The sequence below is a fragment of the Cephus cinctus genome, unplaced genomic scaffold, assembly GCF_000341935.2.
Source record: "Cephus cinctus unplaced genomic scaffold, Ccin1 Ccin1_scaffold0997, whole genome shotgun sequence".
Taxonomy (NCBI): Eukaryota; Metazoa; Arthropoda; class Insecta; order Hymenoptera; family Cephidae; genus Cephus; species Cephus cinctus.
This window is the reverse complement of record NW_014333542.1, coordinates 306,407-333,439: the sequence shown is the minus strand read 5'-3', so window position 1 is coordinate 333,439 and position 27,033 is coordinate 306,407. Positions and strand designations below refer to the sequence as shown.

The 27,033-nt window shown below is 39.2% G+C and overlaps 5 protein-coding genes across 12 annotated transcripts; 3 read left to right on the top strand and 2 right to left on the bottom strand.

Annotated features, from left to right (window-relative positions):
* Positions 1-528: 528 nt before the first annotated feature.
* On the top strand, positions 529-7,792 carry LOC107271519 (DNA topoisomerase 2). Of its 6 annotated transcripts, none has more exons than XM_025088824.1 (24): positions 530-808; positions 878-1,006; positions 1,372-1,698; positions 1,763-2,006; positions 2,077-2,463; positions 2,537-2,776; positions 2,847-2,952; positions 3,028-3,350; positions 3,564-3,774; positions 3,860-4,448; positions 4,519-4,750; positions 4,828-5,027; positions 5,114-5,249; positions 5,320-5,619; positions 5,697-5,705; positions 5,805-6,032; positions 6,096-6,284; positions 6,370-6,496; positions 6,576-6,725; positions 6,815-6,902; positions 6,979-7,070; positions 7,155-7,271; positions 7,360-7,478; positions 7,555-7,792. In XM_025088824.1, exons 2-24 carry the CDS (start codon positions 966-968, stop codon positions 7,699-7,701), a joined length of 4,602 nt encoding a protein of 1,533 aa, XP_024944592.1. In that variant the 5' UTR covers positions 530-808; positions 878-965; the 3' UTR covers positions 7,702-7,792. The 6 variants fall into 6 exon arrangements, with proteins under 6 accessions (XP_024944595.1, XP_024944592.1, XP_024944590.1 ...); XM_025088822.1 differs by having other exon boundaries at positions 531-808; positions 7,357-7,478; XM_025088826.1 differs by lacking the exon at positions 878-1,006 and having other exon boundaries at positions 531-808; positions 7,357-7,478.
* Positions 7,793-8,152: 360 nt separating this feature from the next.
* LOC107271523 (sesquipedalian-1) lies at positions 8,153-9,535 on the top strand. The gene is made up of 2 exons (XM_015747640.2): positions 8,153-8,818; positions 8,890-9,535. The coding sequence occupies exons 1-2, from the start codon at positions 8,525-8,527 to the stop codon at positions 9,244-9,246; spliced, it is 651 nt and encodes a 216-aa protein (XP_015603126.1). The 5' UTR covers positions 8,153-8,524; the 3' UTR covers positions 9,247-9,535.
* Positions 9,525-18,075, bottom strand: LOC107271517 (protein KIAA0100). 3 transcript variants are annotated; one of them, XM_015747629.1, is made up of 16 exons: positions 17,568-18,075; positions 17,376-17,502; positions 17,115-17,306; positions 16,788-17,039; positions 16,393-16,554; positions 16,081-16,293; positions 15,741-16,008; positions 15,453-15,675; positions 15,264-15,379; positions 14,869-15,192; positions 14,365-14,798; positions 12,188-14,282; positions 11,868-12,112; positions 10,736-11,792; positions 10,446-10,663; positions 9,525-10,382 (listed from the first exon to the last, which is right to left on the bottom strand). In XM_015747629.1, exons 1-16 carry the CDS (start codon positions 17,624-17,626, stop codon positions 10,098-10,100), a joined length of 6,270 nt encoding a protein of 2,089 aa, XP_015603115.1. In that variant the 5' UTR covers positions 17,627-18,075; the 3' UTR covers positions 9,525-10,097. The 3 variants fall into 3 exon arrangements, with proteins under 3 accessions (XP_015603115.1, XP_015603116.1, XP_024944587.1); XM_015747630.1 differs by lacking the exon at positions 16,393-16,554; XM_025088819.1 differs by lacking the exons at positions 16,788-17,039; positions 17,115-17,306; positions 17,376-17,502; positions 17,568-18,075 and having other exon boundaries at positions 16,081-16,311; positions 16,393-16,745.
* A 363-nt stretch (positions 18,076-18,438) lies between these two features.
* LOC107271520 (heat shock 70 kDa protein cognate 4) lies at positions 18,439-21,160 on the bottom strand. Its single transcript, XM_015747637.2, has 3 exons — positions 21,000-21,160; positions 20,651-20,864; positions 18,439-20,273 (listed from the first exon to the last, which is right to left on the bottom strand). Exons 2-3 carry the CDS (start codon positions 20,853-20,855, stop codon positions 18,520-18,522), a joined length of 1,959 nt encoding a protein of 652 aa, XP_015603123.1. The 5' UTR covers positions 20,856-20,864; positions 21,000-21,160; the 3' UTR covers positions 18,439-18,519.
* A 148-nt stretch (positions 21,161-21,308) lies between these two features.
* On the top strand, positions 21,309-25,800 carry LOC107271521 (malectin-A). Its single transcript, XM_015747638.2, has 6 exons — positions 21,309-21,501; positions 22,255-22,388; positions 22,895-24,290; positions 24,370-24,552; positions 24,617-24,674; positions 24,783-25,800. The coding sequence occupies exons 3-6, from the start codon at positions 23,916-23,918 to the stop codon at positions 24,989-24,991; spliced, it is 825 nt and encodes a 274-aa protein (XP_015603124.1). The 5' UTR covers positions 21,309-21,501; positions 22,255-22,388; positions 22,895-23,915; the 3' UTR covers positions 24,992-25,800.
* Positions 25,801-27,033: the final 1,233 nt, after the last annotated feature.

Genomic DNA, 27,033 nt, shown 5'->3' with positions numbered 1-27,033 from the left:
GCTCTCTTTAAAAATACCTCTCTTTTCTATATCAATATTCGTACAGTAAACTCAGAACGGGAACAACGTGATATATGCAAACTTTATCGTTATTTGAACAAGAACTTGATACTGTTAAAAAGTTATCGTCATACTTTATACAGAGTCAATTTAAAAATATATAATAATGCCAAACGGAAATTGTCTTTTGAATAATATAGATGGCAAGCATATTCAAATAACGAGCAGAACATAATTTCAAAGATAAGCACGTTAATCGTACGCCTAGTGATGACTTCCTGTCATCGTCAATAGTCACTATGGATTATTACAAATTAAATATCTATTGTGCAATTATTATAAATGAATATAGTTACTGATACATTGGAAACGATAACCAGTCTAAATTCAGGTTTTTGCAAATTTAGATTTAAGATTTTCGCAACTGCAATTGTTTTCAAATTCATACGCGGAAACAGAATTTTTTGATGCTTTTAGGAACAGGAATTGACCGGCGGCAAAGTGACTCTAACTGTTCGGCCGCTCGTTAAAAAAGAGATCCGTTTGCCGTGTGTTCAGCGTTCCGTTGTGATTGCGAGAAAACGCCATTATTTTAGCGGTTTCCTGTAGGCTTGAGAATAATGATTTGCTCGAAATAAGTAACGAAGTATCAGAAGACATTGTAAGAGCTAGGAAAGAGAAACGTTTGTGTCTGTGATGTGCCATTCGGCGTTCTCAACGCTGATGGATGTTCTGTGTTCATAAGATTTTCTGATATCCCCTACGACGCTACCAGAGGATTTGTATTTTTATCAATAAATCTCTCAAGGTGGGTTCCGAGGAGATGTGCTTTCTCTGCATTGAATTGGAAAACTACTTTTTCTTTTTCTATCAGTAGTTCGACGATAACAAGCACATATAGGGTGAATTTTCGAAAGGCAGGTGCTCGCATAAACTGGCGTCCCCTTGCTCCTTCGGCCAATTAGATGGCGGCATTTTCCCGCCATATATTGACAAAATTATTAGGGTACGAAATTACCTGAATGGAACTTTTTTTTGCTTCGTTCTGTTAACTCTTGTTTGACCTTTTTAATATGATGCATAATATATTCTTTAATGAATACTCATTCGGTATATTGCTTGGTACTCCAATTTGAGCGAAAGACATATGTCTGCAATATAATCGAAAAATATTTAAAGCCATGAATTTTGACATAAATATAACTGACAGGTTGTTTTCTGGAGTTTTAATTTCAACACTATTATACTGTACATGTAAATAGGAATGTGCAAGAAGAATATGAAACATATCTCTGTATGCTAATTTGTAGAAATTTATTTTAAGATTTGCTACAGTAATGTCATTGTAATATTGTATTCAATTTATTTCAGACGTGTAAAACGACAATTTAACAAAATGAGTTCTACTGTTCAAAATGGTAGTGGCGATGGCGGTTCTAAAAAGAAAACCATCGAAGGCATTTATCAAAAGAAATCTCAGCTGGAGCATATTTTGCTACGGCCTGACACATACATTGGTTCTGTTGAACCAGTTACTGAATTGATGTGGATATATGATAAAGAAAAGGAAATGATGATTCAACGAGAGATCAGCTATGTTCCTGGACTTTATAAAATATTTGATGAAATACTTGTCAATGCGGCTGATAATAAACAGCGTGATTCACATATGGATATGATAAAAATAGATATAGATTCGTACGTTTATTTAATTACAGAACCATTCAAATCTGTGAACTATCTTTAACGAATGTATTTACAGAGAGAACAATACCATATCTGTATGGAATAATGGCAAAGGTATTCCTGTTGTTATACACAAGGAAGAAAATATGTATGTACCAACAATGATATTCGGACATCTCTTAACCTCATCAAATTATGATGACGAGGAGGAGAAAGTAACTGGTGGCAGAAATGGCTACGGAGCAAAATTGTGCAATATTTTCAGCCACCGTTTTACAGTCGAAACGGCCTCTAAGGAGTATAAGAAAAGTTTAAAACAAGTAAGAATACAATGTCAATCAAACTATTACTTGAAAAATATAGGTACGATAATTCTTCTGTTTTTTGTAGACCTGGGGAAACAATATGGGAAAAGCAAGCGAACCAAGAATTAAAGAATTTTTCGGCGAGGATTTTACTAAAGTCACTTTTTCACCAGACCTGACAAAATTCAAAATGCAATCTCTTGATGCCGACATAGTGGCATTAATGTCCAGGCGAGCGTTTGACGTAGCTGCTTCCACAAGGGGTGTAAAGGTTTTCCTAAATGGCACAAGAGTTCCTATTAAGAATTTCAAGGATTACGTCGATCTTTACATCAAGGGCAAAGAGGACGACATTGGAAATCCACTGAAAGTCGTCTATGAATCTGGCGGTCCACGATGGGAAGTGGCTGTAACATTGTCAGATAAAGGCTTCCAGCATATGTCCTTTGTCAACAGTATCGCTACAACGAAGGTGCCAAAAATTACGAGTATTAAAGGCGCGTTTACATATTACGAGAAAGAAATTAATGCCAAATGCTTTATAGGGTGGCAGACATGTGGATCACGTTACAGACATAATTGTAAAGCAGCTGACAGAAACCATAAAGAAGAAAAACAAGGGTGGAGTCGCCGTCAAGCCATTCCAAATAAAAAATCATTTATGGGTTTTTGTTAATTGTCTCATTAATAATCCAACGTTTGACTCTCAGACCAAAGAGCACATGACTCTACAGGCAAAGAGTTTCGGTTCCAAATGTGTGCTTCCCGAGAAATTCATTACGAACGTACGTAATTATTACCTGATTTTCATAAATATTTTTTACATCAAAATAAAATAATTCGCATAATTTTCAGATTACAAAAATTGGTATCGTCGAAGCTGTACTTACGTGGGCCAAGTTTAAGGCAGACAGTCAACTCCAAAAATTAGGACCCAAGTCTAAACAAAGAAAGCTTCAAGGTATAAAACGCGATTAAGATACTTTCCACAGCCCATAAGAATAATTTGATGACACCAAAAATTTCTTTTTCTAAGGTATACCGAAACTTGAGGATGCCAATGACGCCGGTACGGCTAAATCCTTGGATTGTACGTTAATCCTTACCGAGGGAGATTCGGCTAAAACAATGGCCGTGTCTGGCCTCTCCGCCATAGGCCGTGATAAATACGGAATCTTTCCACTTAGAGGTAAAATTTTAAACGTGCGTGAAGCAACTCACAAACAGATTTTAGAAAACGCTGAGATCAACAATCTCATAAAAATCCTTGGGCTTCAATACAAGAAGAAGTACGAGACCAGAGAAGATCTGAAAACACTCCGTTACGGAAAAATGATGATAATGACAGATCAGGATCAGGTTAATAAATATTTTTCTCGCCATCAATAACATCCAATAATGAATCAATGAAAATAGTACTTTGCGATACGAGTGCGAGAAAGCGAACATTGTATGCAGATCGTGAAGTTTGTCACACTCGTGCGGGTGCGAGTAACTTCACCTCCTGCCAATAAAGTTCGCTTTCTTGCAATCGTAGCGCAACGTACTAATACATCATTTAATCATACATAGGATGGTTCACACATCAAAGGTCTTTTGATCAATTTCATTCATCACAACTGGCCGTCACTATTGAAACTCGATTTCGTCGAAGAGTTCATCACTCCCATTGTGAAAGCAACCAAAGGAAGTCAGCAGCTATCGTTCTTCTCTCTACCGGAATTCGAAGCGTGGAAAAAAGAGACGCAAAACTATCATACGTACAAGATCAAATACTACAAAGGTTTTTATATAAAGTTCTATCGAAAGAAACGTGTCTTCTCTCAATCAAGTTTAACAACGGTACCAATAACTTTGTGATAAACCAGGTTTGGGTACGTCCACTGCCAAAGAGGCAAAGGAGTACTTCGAGAATATGGCCAGACACAGGATCCGGTTTACATACAAAGGAGATGAAGACGATCAGAACATCATAATGGCTTTCAGTAAGAAATGCGTCGATCAACGTAAAGACTGGCTGACCAATCACATGGAGGAGACAAAGAGGCGAAAGGAGATCGGTCTTGGCGAGAAATACCTATATGAAAAGAATACGCGAGCTGTGTCTTTTTCGGATTTCATAAATGTAGAATTAGTTCTCTTCAGTAACTACGATAACGTGCGTTCCATTCCAAATATGATAGACGGTTTTAAGCCAGGTCAAAGAAAAGTCTTGTACACGTGTCTAAAACGTAATGACAAACGTGAAGTAAAGGTAGCACAGCTGGCAGGATCAGTTGCCGAACACTCGGCGTACCATCACGGTGAAATGTCACTTATGGCTACTATAATTAATCTGGCTCAGAATTTCGTTGGCAGTAATAATATCAATGTGCTTCAACCCATTGGTCAGTTTGGTACCAGATTGACGGGTGGTAAGGATTCTGCAAGTCCTCGATACATTTTCACAATGCTCAGGTATGTATTTGGCTCGTAGATATTCATGGATCTTTATTCCAATGAGGACCATTATTAATTTCAATTACAGTCCTCTGGCACGTCTCATCTTTCACAAGCACGATGACGCTCTCTTGAAACACGAGTACGACGATAACCAAAAAATTGAACCTGTTCATTATCTGCCAATCATTCCAATGGTACTTGTCAATGGAGCTGACGGAATTGGTACTGGATGGATGACAAAGATTCCGAATTACAATCCTAGAGAAATTGTCGATAATTTATTAAGAATGATGGACGGTGGTGATCCTAAGCCAATGGTAAAAATCTTGGAGGACAATAATTCCGTTTCTCGTATGGTAGGCAATTGTAATGTGTGTTGGACTTTTTTTCGCAGATTCCGCACTACAAAAACTTCAAAGGTTGCATAGAGAGCTGTGGAGATTACAGATACGTTATCAGTGGAGAAGTGTCAGTTATAGGACCTGACAAAATTGAGATTACTGAACTTCCCATTGGCACTTGGACTCAAACGTACAAGGAATCCGTTCTGGAACCCATGTTACATGGTTCCGAGAAAATTCCTGCCATAATTACGTAATTAGTCATTGAATGATCATTATAGAACATTTATTTGAACTATTCGCAATTAATTAATATTTCTTGTTTCAATTATTCTTCAGTGATTATAAGGAGTACAACACGGACACTGCAGTTCACTTCATAGTAATGATGAATCAAGATAAATTACTTGATCTTGAGCGAGATGGTCTTCATAAGGCTTTCAAACTGCAGACAACCACAAGTATAACGTCTATGGTGAGTTTGGACTAGTTTCGGTATTAAGGGAAAGTAACAAAAATAAATTCATAAGATTCATTGATTACAGTGCGCATTCGATGAGAATCTTTGCCTGAAGAAGTACGACAATGTTTTGCAAATATTGAAAAGTTTTTTCAAAGTACGACTTGAGGGCTACCACAAGCGAAAGGATTACCTAGAGGGGATACTGCAGGCGGAAGCATCGAAACTTTCTAATCAAGCTAGATTTATCTTGGAGAAGTGCGACGGCGACCTGGTGATAGAGAACAAGAAGAAGCTTGATATGATAGCTGAACTCGTCAGACGAAATTACGACTCCGATCCCGTGATGGTTTGGAAATTGAGTCAGAATCGTGAAGAAGTCTTGGTAAGTTTTTAGAAATCTTAAATCAAGCTATCGAGCATATACGTTAACAGGTAATTGATACCATTTTACAATGCAAGGAGTGGCAAGTAAGTAAAGTGGAGTGTAGGAGCTTTGCGCAACAAACTCATTCTTATAATAAAATGGTATGCATAATTAATACCGATCTATGGGTTTTCCGTTAACAGGAAGAGGCAGTTGAAAATGCTGATGGCGAAGTAGACGCACCGACTATAGAAAAGGAAAACTATGATTATCTACTTGGGATGACTATGTGGAGTCTAACTAAGGAACGAAAGGATGAGCTGCTACGTCAGCGAGATGAAAAGATTTCTGAACTGAAAAGGCTACAGATTCGAACGCCTGTATCCCTTTGGAAGGAGGACTTGAATAATTTCCTGGAGGAATTGAACAAAGTAGGGTCTACCAGAATTAATTCTTTGTACGTGGTAAAACTTTATTATTGATGATTCTTTTAGATTGAAGAGAAGGAAAGAAAGGAGGAAGAGAAGTTCAAGAAGAACACTAAGAAACCACCAACCAAATTTTACAAGAATGACTCCACCAGGCGAATCCAACCGACCATTGATTCTGATTTGAAAAAGAAAATAGAGAAAGCAGACATCGTTGTCAAGGATAAGAAGGATGGAGTGAAGAAAGCTCCCAGAGTAAGTTTATTCAATTGTCAAAAAGACTAGTGGAGTCTATAGGATTTATATGTATGTGTTTGATAAACTCCAGTATGAATTTTAGACGAAAAAGGAGGTCGTAGAGGAGAAAGATGAGTTCGATGTTCTTGTCGAGGGTAACGCAAAACCGCTTGACGACAGACTTGGAAATTCCCCGGAGAAGATTGAGAAGAAAATCACTAACAAAAAGAGTAAATCAAAATATTTCAACAAATGCTTTCGCCTGAGTTCTTGAACTTTATTTTTCATATAAATTTGTTCCTTTCTTAGATTTGAAACAATCTACACTGTCGTTCAAGCCTGTTAAAAAAGGTGATAAGAAAAAGGATAAAGATAAGGATGATAGCGATGAAATGGATGATATTAATTTCGACAGCATTTCACCACCACCGACACGTCCTACGCGCAGAAAAGCTGCTGGTATGATTTGCTTTACCTTTTAAAAAATTTTATACTGACTCCGCGTTGTTCATAAAAGTATTGCCAATTATTCGTGATTATTTTCACAGCTGCCAAAATAAATTACACGTTGAGCAGCGAAGAAGAGGATACTGACCAGCACATTGAATTTTCGTCCGATTCCGAACAAGAGCGACGGTAATGGACATTTTTATTTTTGTGTTACAACTATTTCTACATAAAAATTTACGTATTACTTTGATATTATTTATAGACCGAAAAAGAAGACGGCACCGCCTGCCACAGTAATAAATAGCGATTCCGATGATGGTTTTAAAATTGACAAAAAGGCGCCACCACCAAAACGTAAGTCGGTTATTTTATTTAAAAATCATGACCATCTGTACTTTATTTATTATAGATATATTTATATGATTATCCCCATAACAGCAAGTTCCGAAGAACTCTTCGATTCTCTAATCAACAATTCCAAACCCAGTCCCAGTAAAGTCATAGCTATAACTTCGGACGAAGAATCATCAGTGAAATCAACACCACCGAAGAAATGTAAAGTTCAATCTTTCTTTAATGAAGCCGAAAGGAAAGGCAAAGCAGAATGATTGTAAAAAATTTCGTAAATTTCATGTCACAGCAGCCGCCCCAAAGAAGAAAGCAGAAAACGGTGGTAGCAAAGGCGTGAAGAGGAGATTGAAAAAGAAGTCAAAGTCATCTGATTCCGACTCGGAAGACATATTCGACATGAAAGTAGCCTCGGTAAGTAATACTCCTAAAAGTTATACCAAACCTTTACTACAATGAACAGTGACTTTATTCTAACAAAACTTGTCAGTCCTCGCAGCAGGTAAAGAAGAGAAAGAAGAAAGAATCACAGACAGACGAGGACATAATCGAAGAGTCGCCGCCAATAAGGAAGACGGCGAGTCGCGCCCGGAAACCAGTATCCTATGCACTTAATTCTGATGACGAATCTGATTGAGACATTAGTCAATCGTTAATTAAGATTTTAATGATGTGAATTGTAAGGTCTTATGTAAAAATTATAAGAAAATTCAGAAACTTTCAGAGATCGTAACGTCAATTATTCCAAAAAATATTTTTTTGTAAAATACCTATTAAAGATGCTAGTCGCGCCATGCGCTTCGGCGCAGGCAGGAATAAGGTGCGTGCTTTTGTCAGCATAGTTAATCTTATCGTGCATTCACTGTGCGCTGGAACTTAAGATTGGAAAGGGAAAAAAATATTTAGGCAATATTTAATGAGCGGCCTCGTTCTAAGGATTGTTTTGGGAACCAACGGTGAGTAACGGGGAACCTCTTCCCGCCAAGCTACGCGCTTGTGTTCACGTTTAGCTCGGCTACGTCGGGATTCGCATTGTCGACGGAGGCCATGATTACAAGATCCTACTTCCAGACTTGCCGTTACGATTAAGCGGCATGATTTTGGTACCGCCTAAAACCGTAGCATTGTATCTCCGTACTCTGGCGTTGAGCATCTTATTAATTTCTGCTAAAACGGCTGGCTGACTAGGGCGTCAGCTGATTCATGTTTGTGCAAAATTTCTATTTCATTGACAACCCACGTGTAAAATTTTTACGAAATTTAAGCAAATTTATTTCCGACATATGTCTTGCATTTCGTATCGATTTGATATTAATTGTGCAGAAATTGAGTTGAACTAACCTAACGTGACCCAGCATTACAAACGTCTGACAGGTGGATGACGTTTAATGTATCACACGAACTACAGGATTAGTCGTGTGTAAATTTTTACGAATTTGTGAAAAATCTAGTTTTTACTCATGAAAATAAATGAGAAAAATATGGTAGCCTTCGCGACATCCGCAACCCCGGTGGATCGTGAAGGCTGGCTCAATAAACGTGGTGAAGTCAATCGTGGATATCAAAGAAGATGGTTTGTCTTAAAAGGAAACATTCTCTTTTACTTTGATCGTCGTGGCGATAAGGAACCAGTAGGAATGATCGTACTTGAAGGATGCACCATTGAACTTGCTGAAGACGAGGAACAATTTGGTTTTAAAATAGTTTTTCATGGACCCAACAACAGAAGCTATGCATTGGGTGCAGACTCTCAGGTAGTTAAGATTGATCTAGTCCTTCAAATGTACATGTTTTCATTATGGTGCTAATGATATATGTATTTCAGGAATCTATGGAACAGTGGATGAAAGCATTAGCTTGTGCAAGCTATGATTATATGAAGCTGATGGTTGCCGAACTGCAACGACAGTTGGATGCTGCTGAGGAGGAGACTGTCGCTGTTACACCACCTCCTGAATCTCCAAAAGTACCACCAAGGCATAGACATAATCCTTTTAACCGACCTGAATCTCATCAGCGTTCGCAAAGTGTTAGATCAGCACCTGGAAGAACTGAAAATATACCCCGAACGAGAGTAACATTTCGGGAACTGCACACTGCATATGGGAGAAGAGTGTTAGCTGATCTCAATGAATGGAGACATGCCAAAAGAAATGCAGAAGCTCCATTGATCACACTTTAAATATCATAAATAGTTGTTAAGTTGTACATACAAATTCTATGTAAGAACTCAAATTGTCCTTAATGTCCAAAGATACTTCCAGTATGATAATAGTACTTATTAGAAATCATTTAATCTTAGTGCAATTAATGTCTCTTTAATGGAGAATTATTCTTAAATTATCTCCCACTAATATTAAAATATCTATACAAAAATTTGGACCCACCTTTAATCTAAGAAACTCATTGTCAAGAATAAGAACAAAAGATGTGCTTGGCAGAACAATAAAAGAATCGTGGTATTTTATAAATTAATTTTTTTTTTATTACTCGACTTAATTGATTCTCCAGACGTACTCTAGACTAAGGAATAAATAAACAGCCAGCTGTATTACGTTCGCAGTGCTAAAATTTGACAATAAGAAAATATACAACGACGCGTTCCTGTTATCTTAATGCCGGTGGTACAGTTGCTTCGCGAACCAGTGCACTGTCGCAGTAAATATAATACCGTCAAAAAATACTGGCCATGAAAAATAATCCTCTAATTACCACGAATTAGGACATTTGTGCAATTAAAGTTTCAACAATGACAATCAGTCTGAACGATAAAAAGGCTCAGTACTTTGTATTTGAATTATTGGAATTTCACTGAGAGGCGTAATAGCAATTCCAAGTTTTGTTCCTAGCATCAAAACCATAAGTAAATCTACATTAGTATAATTTTCAAAAAGGACTTTAACTTTCTTCGAAGGACACATAAAAAATAGTTACTTCTAAGTATCAATCATTCATTCGAATTTGACGACATCCTCCTGGCTTACAATAAGCGAAATTTTTGCGAATTGCCAAGAGTCTAGCTATAAAAAAATGTTATTTAAACTTAAAAACACTCTTCTTCCGAGCATCACCAGGAAGATGCCGAGCGCCAAAGAGAAGACGAGCCTTATCCTCTTCTTGAGGTGTAGACTCTTCCTGAGGTCCTCTAGGTTTTATTTGCAATTTCTGCTTAATAGCCTGACTCAGTATAACGCGTCTAGAATCACTTTTCATCGCCAAAAGTAAATCAAGCCACGTCCACGTTACATTGTGATACTCCAGGGTGGGAATGACTAGTGCAAAATCCCTTACATCTTCCAAATTTTTTTCCTTGTTACCCTGAAGCGAAGAAGAATATTAATGGCATCATCGATGAATCCTAAAGTGATCTGCGTGACCTACCTTGTATGAAACACGAACAGGTACTTCGGGTATTTTTATATAAATGAACAACTTATTTTTGTCAGCTCTTTCCTTCATCTTCTCCACATCATCCCTCCTCTCAATGGGAACATAAAAAGAGGAATCTCTTTGTGGCGCTGGGGGCTCTTCGATACCTTCCGGATCTCTTTCCGGGAAGCAAAACTTCAACATCGTGTTAAAGAACTTTTTGGTCAATCCTAAAAGAAATCACTTAGTATTAGCACAAGTAATAGAATTGAATTTACTGCTGTCTAACAAAGTGTTCATACCTATAGTCAGAGGTACGACGTTGATCTCAAAATGCTCCTTGACTGAAATTCCAGCAACGGGAGCTTTCTCTCGGCAAAAAACACGCAGAGCTCTCTGCCTGTCAACTGGCATGTTACTTTGCAATTCCGTGGGTGTCAAGACTTCCGTATAAATTTGATTTGGCAGAAGATTCGTCATTCTGACGTAACCAAGTTCGAGAAGATGCTCGACAGAATCGTCGGTCTTACTAGTTTTCGTATAAACAAAATTAGTAAGAATAAGATCTGCTATACCCAATTGACCATCCGCATCCGTGAGTCTCCACTGAGCATGTTTAAAGCAAATCTCGGCAGCCCGGGCAACTGCAGCTGGTTTATCTTTTAATGTAGCTGACGCAGCTGCTGGTGCTGTCGTCTCCTTGTAACAGCTCAGCATCACATCAAGTTCCTCCGCTTTGGCAGCCAGTTGCTCCTTACATTCAAACACGCGATCTTCGAGCCTTTCCATTTCAGCCAACAGTTCAGGACTCGACTCGTCAGCAAGAGCTTTTTGAACTAAATAAGTTTCACGCTCCAGTCTTCGCAATTTAGCAACCAGCCCACGCACAGTATTTTGCAGCTGTTGTATAGGTCGTTTTTGATCCTCTATGGAATGAAGCTGCAGCTGGAATCTCATTCTCTGTAGACGCTCCAGAGCTTCCTTTCTTCTAGGTTCCACATACAGCAAAAGATTGTTCACAATGTCCAAGATCATAGCGTATTGCAGTGAATTGGTACAGACATCCAAGTCGTGATGCATTAATGTAAAAGCATCTGCAGCGGAATGTTCCTTTCTTTCCCAAGGACTGACCTCTTCTCCTGGTGGAAGAGGAACTTCGTCCAGAGAACCAGCATCCAAGACCTGACCATATCCCACGTAAAAGAATTCACATTTACAACGAGATACTATGCGCTGTAATTGATGCTGTGTTCCACCACCACCTCCAACAGTTTGACTGACAACCCCACCGACACTCTGACCTGACCCCACTAAGGCTGGAACGTCTGGAAGCTCAGCGATTACTGTAGAATCTTTCTCCTGTAACGTCACGATTAAATCAGTGAACAGAAACTAAATAAACTTTACAAATTATCAAAATCAAATCAGATATACTTGTATGTTGTCCAGCGTTAGCCACATAATGTTGTCATCTATATTGTCATCGATATTTGCACTGACAGTGGCATAATATTGCATGCACTCCAAAGAGCCTACCCAAGTAGTTTTAGAAACCAGAGTTCTTTCACGCCAGACTGGACAATGAACCCTTTGCAATATTTCAGCCTTGGCGGCTGACAAGATAACGTAACCTCGAGTCTCAATACCTTTCAGCAGTACTTGGCTGTTCACTAAGGCAACTGTTATATGAAAATTAATACATCTTCATTCTCGCTGAAAAATCCTGATTACATAATATAACAAAATAATCTTACTCAGCCAGTTCTTGTGCAAAACATCATCCTGCTGACACGCTGCGAGTCCCCGCAGCTGCTGCCCTCTAGTTTGCTCGGATAAATCATCACTGAACGCAACTGGCTTATTTGCAGCTTCTGCTATTAATCTCTGGAGCATCCCAGCAGCTTCACCCTGCTGGGGTTTCGTGGCTTGCGAAGGGGTCACCTGGGTCGGCGTGCTCTGCGTGTCCACCGGTCGGGTTATTCTATTTTTATGCGGTGTCGAGGAGCTCTCACGATGAAAACCCTTGAGGGATGCAGTCGAGAGATTCTTCTTAAGCTGTTGAGTCTTGATAAACGAATCAAAAAGAGCAAAGGCTACGTCCCTATTAGTTTTGGTCCAGGCGCCTTTCAAATCGTGGACAACCAGTCTGTGAGTAGGCGTGTCTCCACTGACTCCGGTCACCATGGCTTCCCTGCCATAACTAACGCGCGCAACACTGAGACAGTAACACTTTTCCACAGGTTGACGTAGTGAAGCACTTTCCTCCTCTTCTTGTAGTGCACTCTTCAACCATATCTCCGCGTCGCTCAATTCGCAGTTCATGTAAATTACAGACCATTCTGCTCTAGGCCTGTGATAGAGGCCATCCTCTATAGGATGAAGAGATAAGTTGTGCTCTGAACTACAAGCCACTCTACCACCAGTCACTTCAAAACCTCGCTGCATCGCAAAAGACATCCAGTAGCTAACGTGAAAACGATGGAATGCCAAAGTCAGTCTGACCTTTCGATAATGTCTACTGAGCTGCTTCTTTCTTGGTCTGGTATTCTTGAAGAGGGGACCTTTTCTAGTAGGTCTCGTAGCACCGGAAAGTATAAATTTCAAATTTTCGAACCACCTTAGAGTGCTGCCATAGAGCAATGCAGTAGGAGCACTGGTCAAGGCTGGTGAGCCTGTTGGTTTTGTTTCCAAAGACAGACTGACGTTTAGATTCTGAGATCTGAATGCTCGGAAGGAATCATGTTCCTGGTTACTGGAATATTCTGGCAGTCTATCGGGGGCACAAGGTATTGCTGCATGATGATCCCGAGGATCACCAAGGCAGACCCAAACTAATTTAATACTAAGTCTGACATTAGGTAGATGCAGTAATCTACAATCATCGTATTTACTGGCAGTTCTAACGTAGACATCAAGATCACCCTTTATGATGATTCTACCTTGTGTCCAGTCTAGTTCTAAGCCTGACCAGGTCAATTCCATTTCTTCAGTGGTATTGTAAGGATCCAGAGATGCATGGAGAAGTACAGTTAATTGTTTAACGCACAGAGTTAATCTTCCATGGAGAGCTAGCCTCATCTTATCCCAAAAAGGTAATGGCGGACTAGGATCTCGCGAGGGATGGATTATCTTCTCGAAGCTCAAGTTGCACTGAGCTATCACTGGTTCCCAGCAAGGACCAAAAGCATATCGAAATTTATCTATATCCCAGTTCAGATCATGATAGTATTTCAAAGATGTCATTCCACGTTCCACGACGATGTCGTCCCAGGGGGCGCCGATTTCGATTCTTACTGTCCGTCGCGCCCTGGGTGGAGCAAGTGCTTCACCTCCAGCCAGTCTACCCCATATACTGAGACCTTCCACGAGAAGCAGCGGTTGCGGAAAGTCTCTTAGTTGAAGTTTCCACTCAGCGCATTTGACAGCAATACCTCTGACCCAGAGAGTGTTAAATTCAAGACCATCTTCTGGCCAGGGTGTCTCTGGATCCATTTCTCGAATAGCCTTGGTAGCTCTCTCAGTTCCATTTATCGAAGGATCGGCCAATGCTACAATTTCTAAATCCTGCATGGTCCAAGCGAAGAGTCGCGTTCTTGCCGGACCAGCCCGCTGCATCTGTTTCCATCTCTGCACGTAGATCTCAGCATTTTTCTTATTGAGACTTGCGTACAGTTCCTCGACTTTTCCTTGTGGCAATAATAAATGCGCTCTACAAAGTTCCTGGACTTTTGCATCCAACATAGACTGACGTTTCAAACTCTCCTTATACTCATCTTCGAGGAGTTCGTAATTGTCTCTCAAGCGAACCTCGAATGGATCGTCGCTCACTTCAAAGATCCATTCTTTAATCTGTACATTGAAAATAAAATAAAAATTAGAATTCAACAAGATACCGGGAATTTGTCATTGTTCGTCCAAAAATATATTTCACCTTTATAACCAAGTCATTTGGTAATGACTGAATTTTAGGTTTCCCAGAAGAGTGTATCTCCTTGAGCCACTTCCTAATACTGAAGAGCTCATTTTGTATAGCTTCAGTAAACTGATGCTCGTACGGGAAACAGGCCTTTGCAGATTCAATATTTACTGCCCACGTGTTATTCCACTCTAATTCAAAGTCTTCATTGTGCTGTCTTTCGATTCTTACTTCCTCGTTATCAAAAAGCCTGACTAACTCAAATCCTTCGATCGTAATTATATCGGCCAGGTCCAAGGCCACACGAACAAAATTGAGTTTCCATTCGCCCTGAGACCAGCGCAACTGATCAGAAGACAATTCCAAAAAGTGTCTTGGCGATATATCAATAGAAAGAGTGATGCCACCGGTGGCTAATAGGTCCAAAGGTTTTTTTGGTTTCTTTTCTCCTGAAAAACGATCAACCTCAGGTTCCTGGCCGGACTATCGGAACGAGACATTCAGTGAGTAAATCCCTACCGCCATCAACTGCATTACCACTGGACTTCTTCGGTATGATTGAACGAATACTCTCGGATTCCAACCACAGTTGTAAAAGACGCAGATGCAGATTCGGACTCCATGCTAAATTCATTCCATCGAGACTCATGTTTACGGCGTCTAAATAAATGGCGCACTTGCATTTTCGAATTGCCAGAAATGGATGCGTCAGGGCTTGAGCGTGTTTGCAAATAATGGGCTCGTTCTTATTTAGCGTGATGGCACTGAGACCGTCGGATACCACAACGAATCTTCTCTTGCTGTGCTCCATGCTGGCAGAATCCAGTCGCACCATAATTGATACTAATGAATGATTTGATTCCAGTTAATAGATTGTTAAAAGTGCCGTTAATTGGAGACATTAATATACGTACGATCATTTTCCGCGATAAAGAATAAATTACAATTAGAGGCTTTAAGGTTCAATTGAATCGCATCAGGGGGATCCTCCTCCTTTTGCTTCTTAGATTTCTTTCGGTCGTTCCAATACCTAAAATTCCACAAGATTACCTGTCGATTCCTTGTGGCATTTGACAATTTTTAGAGGATTTTAAAAACATTACGTGAATCCCTGCTCCAAAAACTTTGCAAGCTTCAAGCTCCATTCGGTTCTTAAATCGCTTAATGCAATGCCAATAGCATTTGTACGCGTGGTAGCTAAAAATACTCCAACGGAAAGAGGACTGCCCCAATGATGAGAATCTTCTGGTACACCGACATCAGCACCGTCCAAGGAACACCTCAGAGATTTAATAGCTAATTCGGTATTCCATTCTTCGACATTCTCTGGAATATGAAGGAAATAATTTTAATTTTTGTATTATCTTTTCAATTGGAATTCCTTGTATTACCTGCGATTCTGTGGAAAGAGAATTTGATGTGAGCTACTCCACACGCTGCCTCTTGCGCATCAGGCAATTTGACAATCAAATTTCCATCGTACAGTTCAGTATCTGCCCGTATTTCCAACCACGGAAGCTTCCTTGTAGAGGAAATGTTAACATCCGGTTTTGGAATGTCTTTACCGCCACTGAACAGAAGAGACTCCCAGTCTCTATGATCGTACGTCACTGCGAGATTGTTCAGTTGAGTATTAATTTGCAAAACATCGTCCTCCATCTGCATTAAGATGATAAAACTTTCTTTAACATTAAGAAAAAGTCAACTACATCTGCAAACTGGAGTACGTACTCTTGAATCGATTGACAAGGACTGCAAGGAGAGAACCGGAAGTTTCCCCCGAACGGAAAACCCATCCAATTTAATAGCCAAATGAACTTGCGGACCCTGAGGTTGAAATCTGGCATTTACGTGAAGTCCTTTCATAATTCCTTCCAAGCCAACAATGTTCCCATCCTCTCGACCAGCGACAACGGATGAGCTACCCATCTTCAGGGTGAAATTCTGAGACACAAATTATAGCTTGATGGTTGTACTATGGAGAACACGAGGAGATAAAGTTTTTCCAGCATCATCGAAGAAAGTGATTTCCTTGGTCCTCACCTTGGGCAATATCGGGGCTAACCTGGCCAGTAGATCTCCAGGTGACTGAGTAGGTGCATCATAACACGGTGCCGCGGGTGTTAACGATTTTCTGTCCCTCAAGAACTGTAGGAGTCCAGCTCCTCCAGAACCCTCTGTCTGTGTCACGCCGATATATAATTTCTATAAATGAGACCGCGACTTCATCATTTCAGCCCGTGTTTCAAGGGACAGAAGATCAGAATTCCCCGTGAAGAGTGCCGAGTACGTGTCTACTAGGATTCGTAGGTGATAAAACGTAACACAGCATATGATATAGGATATATATGACGACTAGCGCAATAACTGGATGGTCGTCGGCTCTGTAAAGTTCCAACACCTTATGCAAGAACATTTACACCGAAGTTATCTCGTACCTCTACCGAGAGTTCACCCTGGGCCTTCAGAGTCGCCTCGACGGTTCCTGCAAAGCTCAGCTGTGAAAGACAAGCATCCGATGCATGTCGCAGTAATTTCATAGCACCACCAGTTACAGCTGCTGATGCCAGGAGTGTCCGAGCACCGTGCACTACGCTTCCATCCAGACTGAGGCTTTCTGCACTACCGTTGGCTAGCCAGCCATTGCCAAGTGCCAGGAGACTCAAGTTCTCCACGTGCACAGCCATGAACTAAGGATGAGGATATTTTAATAATTTCCTTATCAATATAGGTTTCTACGTGATAGAAGTGCTCTGTTCAAATACCTGAACAAAAGTTATAATGATAGGTGGAATCTTTCTATTTCGAAAATCCAAAGGTTCGTCAGAGCTCTTCCTTTGATATGGGGTTTCTGCAGGAACATCCTTGTTGATCCTCACATCACGCATCACCACGGCTAACAATTTAGCTACATCACTGCTAAATAAACTGCTACGTACACTAATCTCTTCTACTTGCTAGAATCAATTGGTAAACGTAAGTCATATAGTAGTACATTACTGTGATTCGTTACAAAACAAGCTTACGACTGTGAATCCATTTTTGGAAACATTAACATCACGTAAGACAAAATAAGGAAGGGCGATGTGCCCGACACGTAGATGAATTTTGTATCTCCTTTTCACCAGCCATGCTAGGAATCTAGGAATCACCCTGAGACAGAAAATGCAATCAATGTAATTATCCATGGATGCACATCTAGAGTACCAAAGTCTTACCAGGTGAAGTTGCAGTATAGAATGAAACAAGTTACACCAAAAACTATTATCCAAGACATTGTTATTGTCTGGTTACAGTTAATATTTCTATTAACAATTTGGACTTATGTACGTATTTCTAACCTATAAATGATGTACATAAATTCACTTGAATTACTTGTCCTTGATTTTACTTGATTTCTATATGTCAACCGATACGATAAACCATGGAGGCAATTAACTTTTCATCGACCATCGTATTCTTACGAATTAATCCCATTATCATTGTAAAATGCAACGACACATCTAAATTTAGGTTAGCTCAAAATAGCCTTCATCAAAGCTACACATGTACTAATACGGATATTGAAATGGTTCACAGCAAATAAATGTCACTGTACCGGGTGTAAAAATATATTTTTGGAAATCAAAAATTCAGGTGATATGGAATCGATGAAAACAAGAATTTTTCACTAGTGTTAATTATATTCATGAACTTTTATTGAATTCATTAAATAATCAAGCAGTCTTTATTGCTAACAATAGAGGAATAACAGAATTCTCTTCTATTATTATTTCATGAAATTAGATTATTCCTACAGCACGGAACAAACATTGAGAAATATGGAAAAATGTAGAATATTTTATGCACATGCATACTGCATCATATTAAAATACTTAGCTACATCTATATCGTAATCAATAGGTCTGTAAATTCATTATAAGCGTCACATTAGACCTTTAGATTACAAGGACAAAGAATTAAACGCAATTTCTATGATGGAACAAGATTTCAAAGACGATTATTTAAACATTTTTCCAATTATCTTTATAATATTCGAGATTGAGAGTAAGGTAATAGAAGTTGAGGGATTATTGAAAATGCATTAAGTAATTCTCCTATGTTGTTTTATTTTCCGTTACTTGCGAAGGAATTATAGGGAGGCAGTGATCGGATGGAATGAGAATTAGTTTAATCGACTTCCTCAATGGTAGGTCCGGATGCTCCACCACTACCAGGAGCTCCAGCTCCTGGAGCAGCACCACCGGCTCCTGGGAAGCCACCGGGCATACCTCCAGGCATGCCACCAGCGCCCTGGTACAGCTTCGTTACGATGGGGTTGCAAATGGCTTCAAGTTCTTTTTGCTTATGTTCGTACTCTTCCTTATCAGCTAGCTGATTGGCATCGAGCCACTTGATGATGTCATTGCATTTGTCCAGGACAACTTGCTTGTCACTGGCGCTCAGCTTATCCTTAAGTTTCTCATCCTCCACTGTGCTCTTCATGTTGAAGCAGTAAGATTCGAGACCATTCTTAGCTGAAATAGTTTCCTTCTGCTTCTCGTCTTCGCTACGATATCTCTCAGCCTCATTGACCATTCTCTCAATGTCCTCCTTACTAAGACGTCCCTTGTCATTGGTGATGGTGATCTTGTTCTCCTTACCAGTAGACTTGTCAACGGCAGAGACGTTCAAGATACCGTTGGCGTCGATGTCGAAGGTGACTTCGATTTGGGGAACACCTCGTGGTGCAGGGGGAATTCCACTAAGTTCGAATTTTCCAAGAAGATTGTTGTCCTTGGTCATAGCACGTTCTCCCTCGTAGACCTGGATCAATACACCGGGCTGATTGTCAGCGTAGGTCGTAAACGTCTGAGTCTGCTTGGTTGGGATTGTGGTGTTTCGTTTGATGAGGGCAGTCATAACACCGCCGGCAGTTTCGATACCAAGAGACAAAGGAGTGACGTCGAGAAGGAGAAGATCCTGCACTTCCTCGGACTTGTCTCCGTGAAGAATGGCAGCTTGAACGGCAGCGCCGTAGGCAACAGCCTCGTCGGGGTTGATGGATTTGTTCAGCTCCTTGCCGTTGAAGAAGTCCTGAAGGAGCTTCTGGATCTTGGGAATACGAGTAGATCCACCGACGAGTACGATGTCGTGGATGGCAGATTTGTCCATCTTGGCATCTCGCAGGGACTTCTCCACGGGTTCAAGTGTGCCACGGAATAGGTCGGCACACAATTCTTCAAAACGAGCCCTGGTGATTGAAGTGTAGAAATCGATACCCTCATAGAGAGAATCGATTTCGATGCTCGCCTGGGTAGACGAGGAGAGGGTACGCTTCGCGCGCTCACAGGCGGTTCTCAGACGACGTAGAGCACGCTTGTTGGAGGTGAGGTCCTTTTTGTACTTGCGTTTGAACTCTTGGACGAAGTGGTTAACCATTCGGTTGTCAAAGTCTTCACCACCAAGATGAGTGTCACCAGCAGTAGACTTGACTTCGAAGATACCATCCTCGATGGTCAGGATGGATACGTCAAAGGTACCACCGCCAAGATCGAAGATGAGAACATTACGCTCGCCAGCAGCCTTCTTGTCAAGACCATAGGCAATAGCAGCGGCAGTGGGTTCATTGATGATTCGCAATACGTTCAGGCCTGAGATGGTACCAGAGTCTTTGGTTGCCTGACGCTGCGAGTCGTTGAAGTAGGCGGGTACAGTGATCACAGCGTTGGTGACGGTCTTGCCGAGATATGCCTCAGCAGTTTCCTTCATCTTCACCAAGACCATTGAACTCACTTCTTCTGGGAAGAAAGTCTTCGTCTCTCCTTTGTACTGTACTTCGATCTTTGGCTTTCCACCATCACTAACGACAGTGAATGGCCAGTGTTTCATATCAGCTTGAACAGTGGCATCTTCGAAACGACGTCCAATCAACCTCTTGGCATCTATAAAGATATTCACAAATTGTAAAAAAAAATAATAATAAAACAATCTCTGTATTTGCAAAGTCATGTAGCTTAAGGACACCAAGAAAAGGCAAGAGAGGGAGAGACAGGCAAGGCTCTGAATTCAACGTGACCTCCATAATTGACTCACTGAGATTTATCTTATATAAATAGGACAAGATAAAAGAAACTATATAAACGGCAACATCACTTCTGCCTTCAAAAATTAATTTCATCCTACCACAAATTTTATGCGGCAAACCGTCCATCTACCCCCCACCCCTACTGCGACCGAGAAACAAGACATTGATTTTTATTCCCCATGTAGCAGAGGAAACACAAGTAAAGGACTGAGTAACATAAAATAAGATTCATACCGAAAATAGTGTTGTTAGGGTTCATCGCAACCTGATTCTTGGCAGCATCTCCGATGAGACGCTCGGTATCGGTAAAGGCCACATAACTGGGAGTGGTGCGATTACCCTGGTCGTTAGCAATAATTTCGACCTTTCCATGCTGGAATACACCAACACAGGAGTAGGTTGTTCCAAGATCAATACCGACAGCGGGTGCTTTAGCCATGGCTTCTTTCTGAAAATTCGTTAATTTCTTGTAAAATGTAGGCACACGCGTTTACACAATTTACATGAAGGAAATTAATACGATATTATTAATCTTTAAAGCAATTAACGACTCTCTGTGATATCTATTAACGCGTGCACATACCTATTTTATATAGTTAGTTACTTGAGAAGAATGAACACGAAGAACTTTTCCGTACAACGATTCGCAACGTGAGTGAGCGCTGCTCAACCTCGCCCGTATATATTATTTGCGGAAAGGACGCTTCTGGAATGTTCTTCCCGCCTAGAGAACATTCCTAACCAATGGCAGAGCTTCCTTCATCCCCACTTCGTCCATATTCAATCGAATTTTTTCACTATACTAGTCAGTACATTAATTTATTTCCTATTAACTCTATTGCATGAGTGCAATTATTGTTGCATATATTCTCATACGTATTCTATTATTATAATATAGATAATCGCAGTAAATCTCTCCATCTAAAGAAATAAAATCGAGTCCGCTCAAAATAAAACGTGACTAGACAGGAAGTGGCAGGAAGCAAGAAACCAAGAAGAAAAGATGGAGTTCCTTATTTCTAGAACGAACTATCATATCTATTAATCTGATGTTATCTGATTATCTGATGATTCTTTCTCACAAGGTATATCCTTTCTTTACGATATATTATTTCTCTATAGTATCGAATAACGCACGCTTATACGGCTACGTACTAAAATGAATAATCGAAATGATTGATTAATTATTAGAAATAAATTTTAAACTGATAGATTAAGATTGCGAATAGAGAGACTGAGTAATCTGTAGTAACGTACATAAAAGGCGTTATCATGAGTCATGTTTAAGTTTTGATCGGGGAGTCATCCTTTCTACACATTTATGTACGTTTTGGGAAAGTAATAAAGGTTACTTTTTACTTATGTGTCTAATGTGATTTTCGTCGTTAAACGAATGCGTAATGTGTTAACGATAGACGTTGATATTTCACGAATGGGCCACGTGTAATCTTTGGTCTTCATTTTCGCGAGGATTATATGTTAAAATGTGCACGAATATATATTAATCCATTAATGCATATTCCCAATAATTAACTATATTTTGAATATCGATATTGATATAAATTATCGTGATACGAATTTCGCAAAATGCCAAATGTTCGCTTTGAGATGAGTCAGCGTCTCGAAGTGCCATGAACATTTTGGTAAATGAATGATTATACATATATGTATAACCCGAAGCAGGAAACGCCCGAGAGATATTATGGATACACATATGTGTATAATTGTATATACATTCTATATCTACAGTGCAGATATCATAGATGGCAGAGCTATGAATATGTAGTTGGGTCAACGTGCGATCCAATTTCGTGCCTAATTCGTACGTTTCCTTTCAGAAATCAAATACCGTTTCAAGTTCGTAATGATTTAGTAAGATCAAAATTTTTCTTTGCCTTGAAAAAAAATCGTGGCAGCTGTTGAGTTCTTTAGAGCTAACAGAAATAGGAGGATCGAGGAGAACCAAAGTCAGGTATGCTATAACTGGTTGTAACGGTCCCTGAACTGTGCAAGGATATCCTTGGACCGTACACAAAGAAGACTGTATTCAAAATCAAGCTGAGAAAGCCATCTGCGCCTTGGTAAGGCCTTTTTGAGCTCCTACGACCATACCATTAACGGAAATGGCAATGGCACGATGGCACTACTAATTCCTTGAAAGATTTGGAAGAAACAGAAAACAGTTTTCAAGCGGAAGAAATTAAGGAGACCAATGTCTGAGACCTCTTAGAGCTTTGAAAAGTTATTTCGGAGACATGGCACAGTTTTAAGTCCGTTTGTATTTATTTCGATGACACACACAAATAGAACAATATTTCTAATTTCTGGCAAAAGATGCTAACGGTTGAAGTTAATTTTAGAATTAATTGAAATCGCTCTTCACAGTGATAAACAAGCGCGTGAATTAATTGTTAAGGTTGGAATAAGGATTAATTTCGATAATACATCTTAACAATAAGATATGAAATTGTTATCAAGTTGCAGTTTGCAGCGTACGTGTCGCTGCTATGGATTCTCATCACGAGAGAGAATATATGATGAAATTGAGAATTTGCATCGCGTAATCTAAACTGGAATTCGCAGAACTTCATTGACGTTAAACATCAGTTATGCGTTGGTCATAAGAAAAAGTTCAATTCTGGTCATGGATGACTCAATTGTTGAAAGAAGATTTCACCGAAGCACAGAAAATGGCTCATTTTCGGGAATCATCGAAAAAGGAAACCCTTCGTGGCCCAAGGCTGTAGCGGATCGTGACATTTTATTAATAGATGTTCTGTGCTAACATCAATTTTAATCGCAACCTTGAAACGGTGGGAACAGCGGTTATTGATTCCGGTCAAAGCTTAGTTCACACGCTGGAAATTCGCGCATTACACACCTGCCAATAAAATTCGTGAAAAAAGATATTTTGAGAAAAGTCCAAATGAACTTTATATTTCATAAAAAGTATATGGGAATGATTAGTTATTTAAAATGATAATAATAAATGTTGGTTTTTGGAAAAAAATAGATTCGAAATATGTACGACTGATGGAATAGAATTTGAAATATTTTTAAAACGTAAAATTTCAATAACTTATCTTGGAGTTCGATTCTTGCGATATTTTAGGAATAGTCAAAAACCAATATTTGCGTAATATATATTTGTGGGCTAGTTATGAGGTTATTTTAAGTTTTCTTATCGAAACCGCCATGCTCTTATCTTAGATTGGACACGTATCGTTTTATTGAATTCAAAGTGAGCTACGGTTTAGAGCTGTTCTACGTGTAATAAGCTCTTGTCGTGTCATAAGACACTTAATAAAGAATTATAGTCAAATGTTGTAATTCTCTATCGAAGTAAAAGGTTCGAATGTTCACTGGCCATAAATGTTGTAGCGTGAGTGTTAAATGTTTAATAAATTGTCTAACCTCTTATTCCCGACTGGTACGGCAACAACGAGTTATGAAATTGACAAGAATCCAGAAGAGCTGAATTTCCAAAGGATTGACTGATATGTCCACTCTCAAGATGAATACTCAACGATGGTCATTTTATTTATTTACATTGCTTATTTTATTCCTTGGTTCGTGTCTACCATCAGCAGACTGTCTGGAAGTTATTTATGCTATAAATGCTGGTGGTGAGGCGCATACAGATAGTTATGGTATGCAGTACATGAAAGATCCTTTATTTGGCAAAGTTGGAACTGCATCGGACTATGGGAAGCAACTTATTATTGGTCGGGTCAATGCTGTGGATCAGATTTTGTATCAGACCGAACGTTATCACCATAGTACATTTGGTTATGATATACCAATAAGTGAGGATGGCCAGTACGTGATGATACTAAAATTCTGTGAAGTTTATTTTAACTCACCGAATATGAAGGTATGCTGCACATATTTTTGTATCTCTTTGCACTGTGTAAAATCGTCTACACTACTGTTTTTCTATCTTTCGTTAACAGGTATTCGATGTTGTACTTAATGGAGATCATACCGTAGTCACGGATTTGGATATCTTTGAAAAAGTTGGTCGTGGAATAGCACACGATGAGTACATTCCATTTCAAGTACAAAAAGGAAAACTAATATACAACGACGAAGAGTCTGATATACTCGGCGGTAAAATAAGAGTAGAATTTATAAAGGTAAAGTATCTTGTGGTTCCAATATGCTTGAAAAATATCTATATACAATTAATGTATGTTTCAGGGGTATCGGGATAATCCAAAAGTAAATGCCATTGCTGTAGTGAAAGGAAAGATCGAAGGTAAATATCTGACCTAGATAATTTTGCAGACCATCTGTGATGATGTAAGCAATTAAGAATCTACTTACATAAAAACATTTGTTAATTATTTCTAAATATGGTATACAGATGTTCCACAGTTGGGGCCAATACCTCAGGAACCAGAAGAGTATCACAGTATGCAGGAGGATGAGGAGGAAACAACTGTCCGTAGCAGGCATACCAGTGGCCCACGAACACCAGATCCATATTCCATTGATGACTCTTCGGTGATGTTACCAGTTTTTGTAGCTATCGCAGCTTTCATACCATTACTATTTTGTCTGTGTAAGCTATAGCCTAAGCCAATCACAGAAAAGCTATCAATACAAACTACCAGACGTACTTAATATCATGTACAATTTACCTGCCGTCTACACTGAGTTAAATTCATTCGACAATTCAGATTGTGACCCGTCTAATTTATTAAGAATAGAGTAGAAGCTTATTAAATTATTAAAGATAGCTAATAACGTTATAGCTTATTTATTATTTCATGATTATTAGATGCATACATTGTACACAAGACTCAGATTCAATGTAATTCATAAAAAGCGAGTCAAGTTTTAATTACATGAGAACACGTAATTTAGTTTCAGACTTGTATCCCAATTTGTGATATAATCTGCGAATGATTTTTATTTTTTCTATTATTACTTCAATTATAATGTTGAAGTTTCCGCAGTTGTATTATTCATATGGTTACACGTGACTTCAGGATTGGGAGCTATGTCTAGAAATTTTAACACCTTGCTCACCAGTCACTGCTGTGCTGTGGCCGAACGACTCGAAAGCCCTAGCACACACGGAACAGTGTTGGTTCGAAAGCGCCGGTCAGCAAGATGTTAACTTATCAAGGTTCTGCAAACATTGCAGTCTGCTTCACCAGGGCTTGAAAGGCACTCCGATATTAGTTAAATTTTCTCTTTTTTAATATTGGGAATGGTATTCTAGTGGGAAATAGAAATCTCGGTATTTGCAATGAACATTTGTATTTGAGTGTAGCGACTGACTGCATTAAAAAAGAAGTTCGTTATGACACTTCTACGAATGCCAAAGGTATTCATGTACTTAAAAATCGTCGTAAATAAAGCTGTTGTTATTGTAATTATAAGTGTATATTGTATTCCGTTAAATAGTCCTGCAGTAATAGTATTATATGTAGTACATGTTGTAAAAGCACGTGGGGTATCCTAAAAGTATCTTGTGGATACATTTATCAAGAGCTTATCCATAAATAAAGAAGTCAAGCATTAAAGATTAATCCTAGATAGTTACTATGGGGTTGAGTGGATATGTCCAATTTATAGATATATTTAGTAATCCAGAATGTAAACAGTCTAAAAAAGAAGGAGAACAATCCATTGGACTCTAGGGTCCAATGGGTTCGAGTAATATCAATAGATTATTTTAATCTTCAGAAAAATATTACATAACACAGAGGTACGCACAGGTGAGGTTCACATCTAGATTACTTGGGAGTACAGTTCTTGATAATGTCTATAAGTCTATATCTGTTTAATAATTTCTTCAAGATAGATCAACTCCAAACTTTCAGTTATAAATTATATTGCCTTGTCATCATGCAAAGACGAACAAGATTACTCAGCCGATGTGTCACAGGTACAAGTGTCAAAGCAATTTCTCATGTTTTATCATTCCTTAATCTCAGAAGTTGTCTTTAAATTCATAACCACATGTGATCACTATGAAATCCCTCCATGGCAACAGCAGTCATCATAAGTAAACGCATTCTGCAAAGGTTTAAAATGGTAAAATACAATCTGTTAATAACTGATACATCTTTCACTGTATACCTATATTAATAGGATAGCATCTTAGTTTTTTTCAGGGCGCGACAAGCTTGTAATAAACATGACGAAGACAAAAAGACTAGTGTTCAGCTATCTGTCAAATCTGTGAGTCCAAATATCAAGAGAATCTTGGTCAAATGTAATGTTAAGTAGAGACACAATCGGGTGGTGACAACAGGCAGATCGTCAAGACTCTGTACAGTAATCATGAGTTAGAAAAGGAACGTAGAGATTATATCAACGGCATAATTGTATTGAACATTTGATTGTTTCTCAGTAACTCCTGAATATATGCTTGATGCAATAGAGAAGTATGCACTTATCGAATAAGATGCCACACTATAGAGTAAGAAACTATAATGGGTCACTTGTCGTTAATTGAATCGTCGGTGATCGTCGGTGGTCACCACTACTGTCCAAAGATTGCAGACTGTAGCTTCTTTGCAAGAATAAAGTTCATTCAATGTTGAATCAAAGCAAGATCACGTGAGCCTCACTACTGTCTAGGCCTTTGATGCATGTTCATC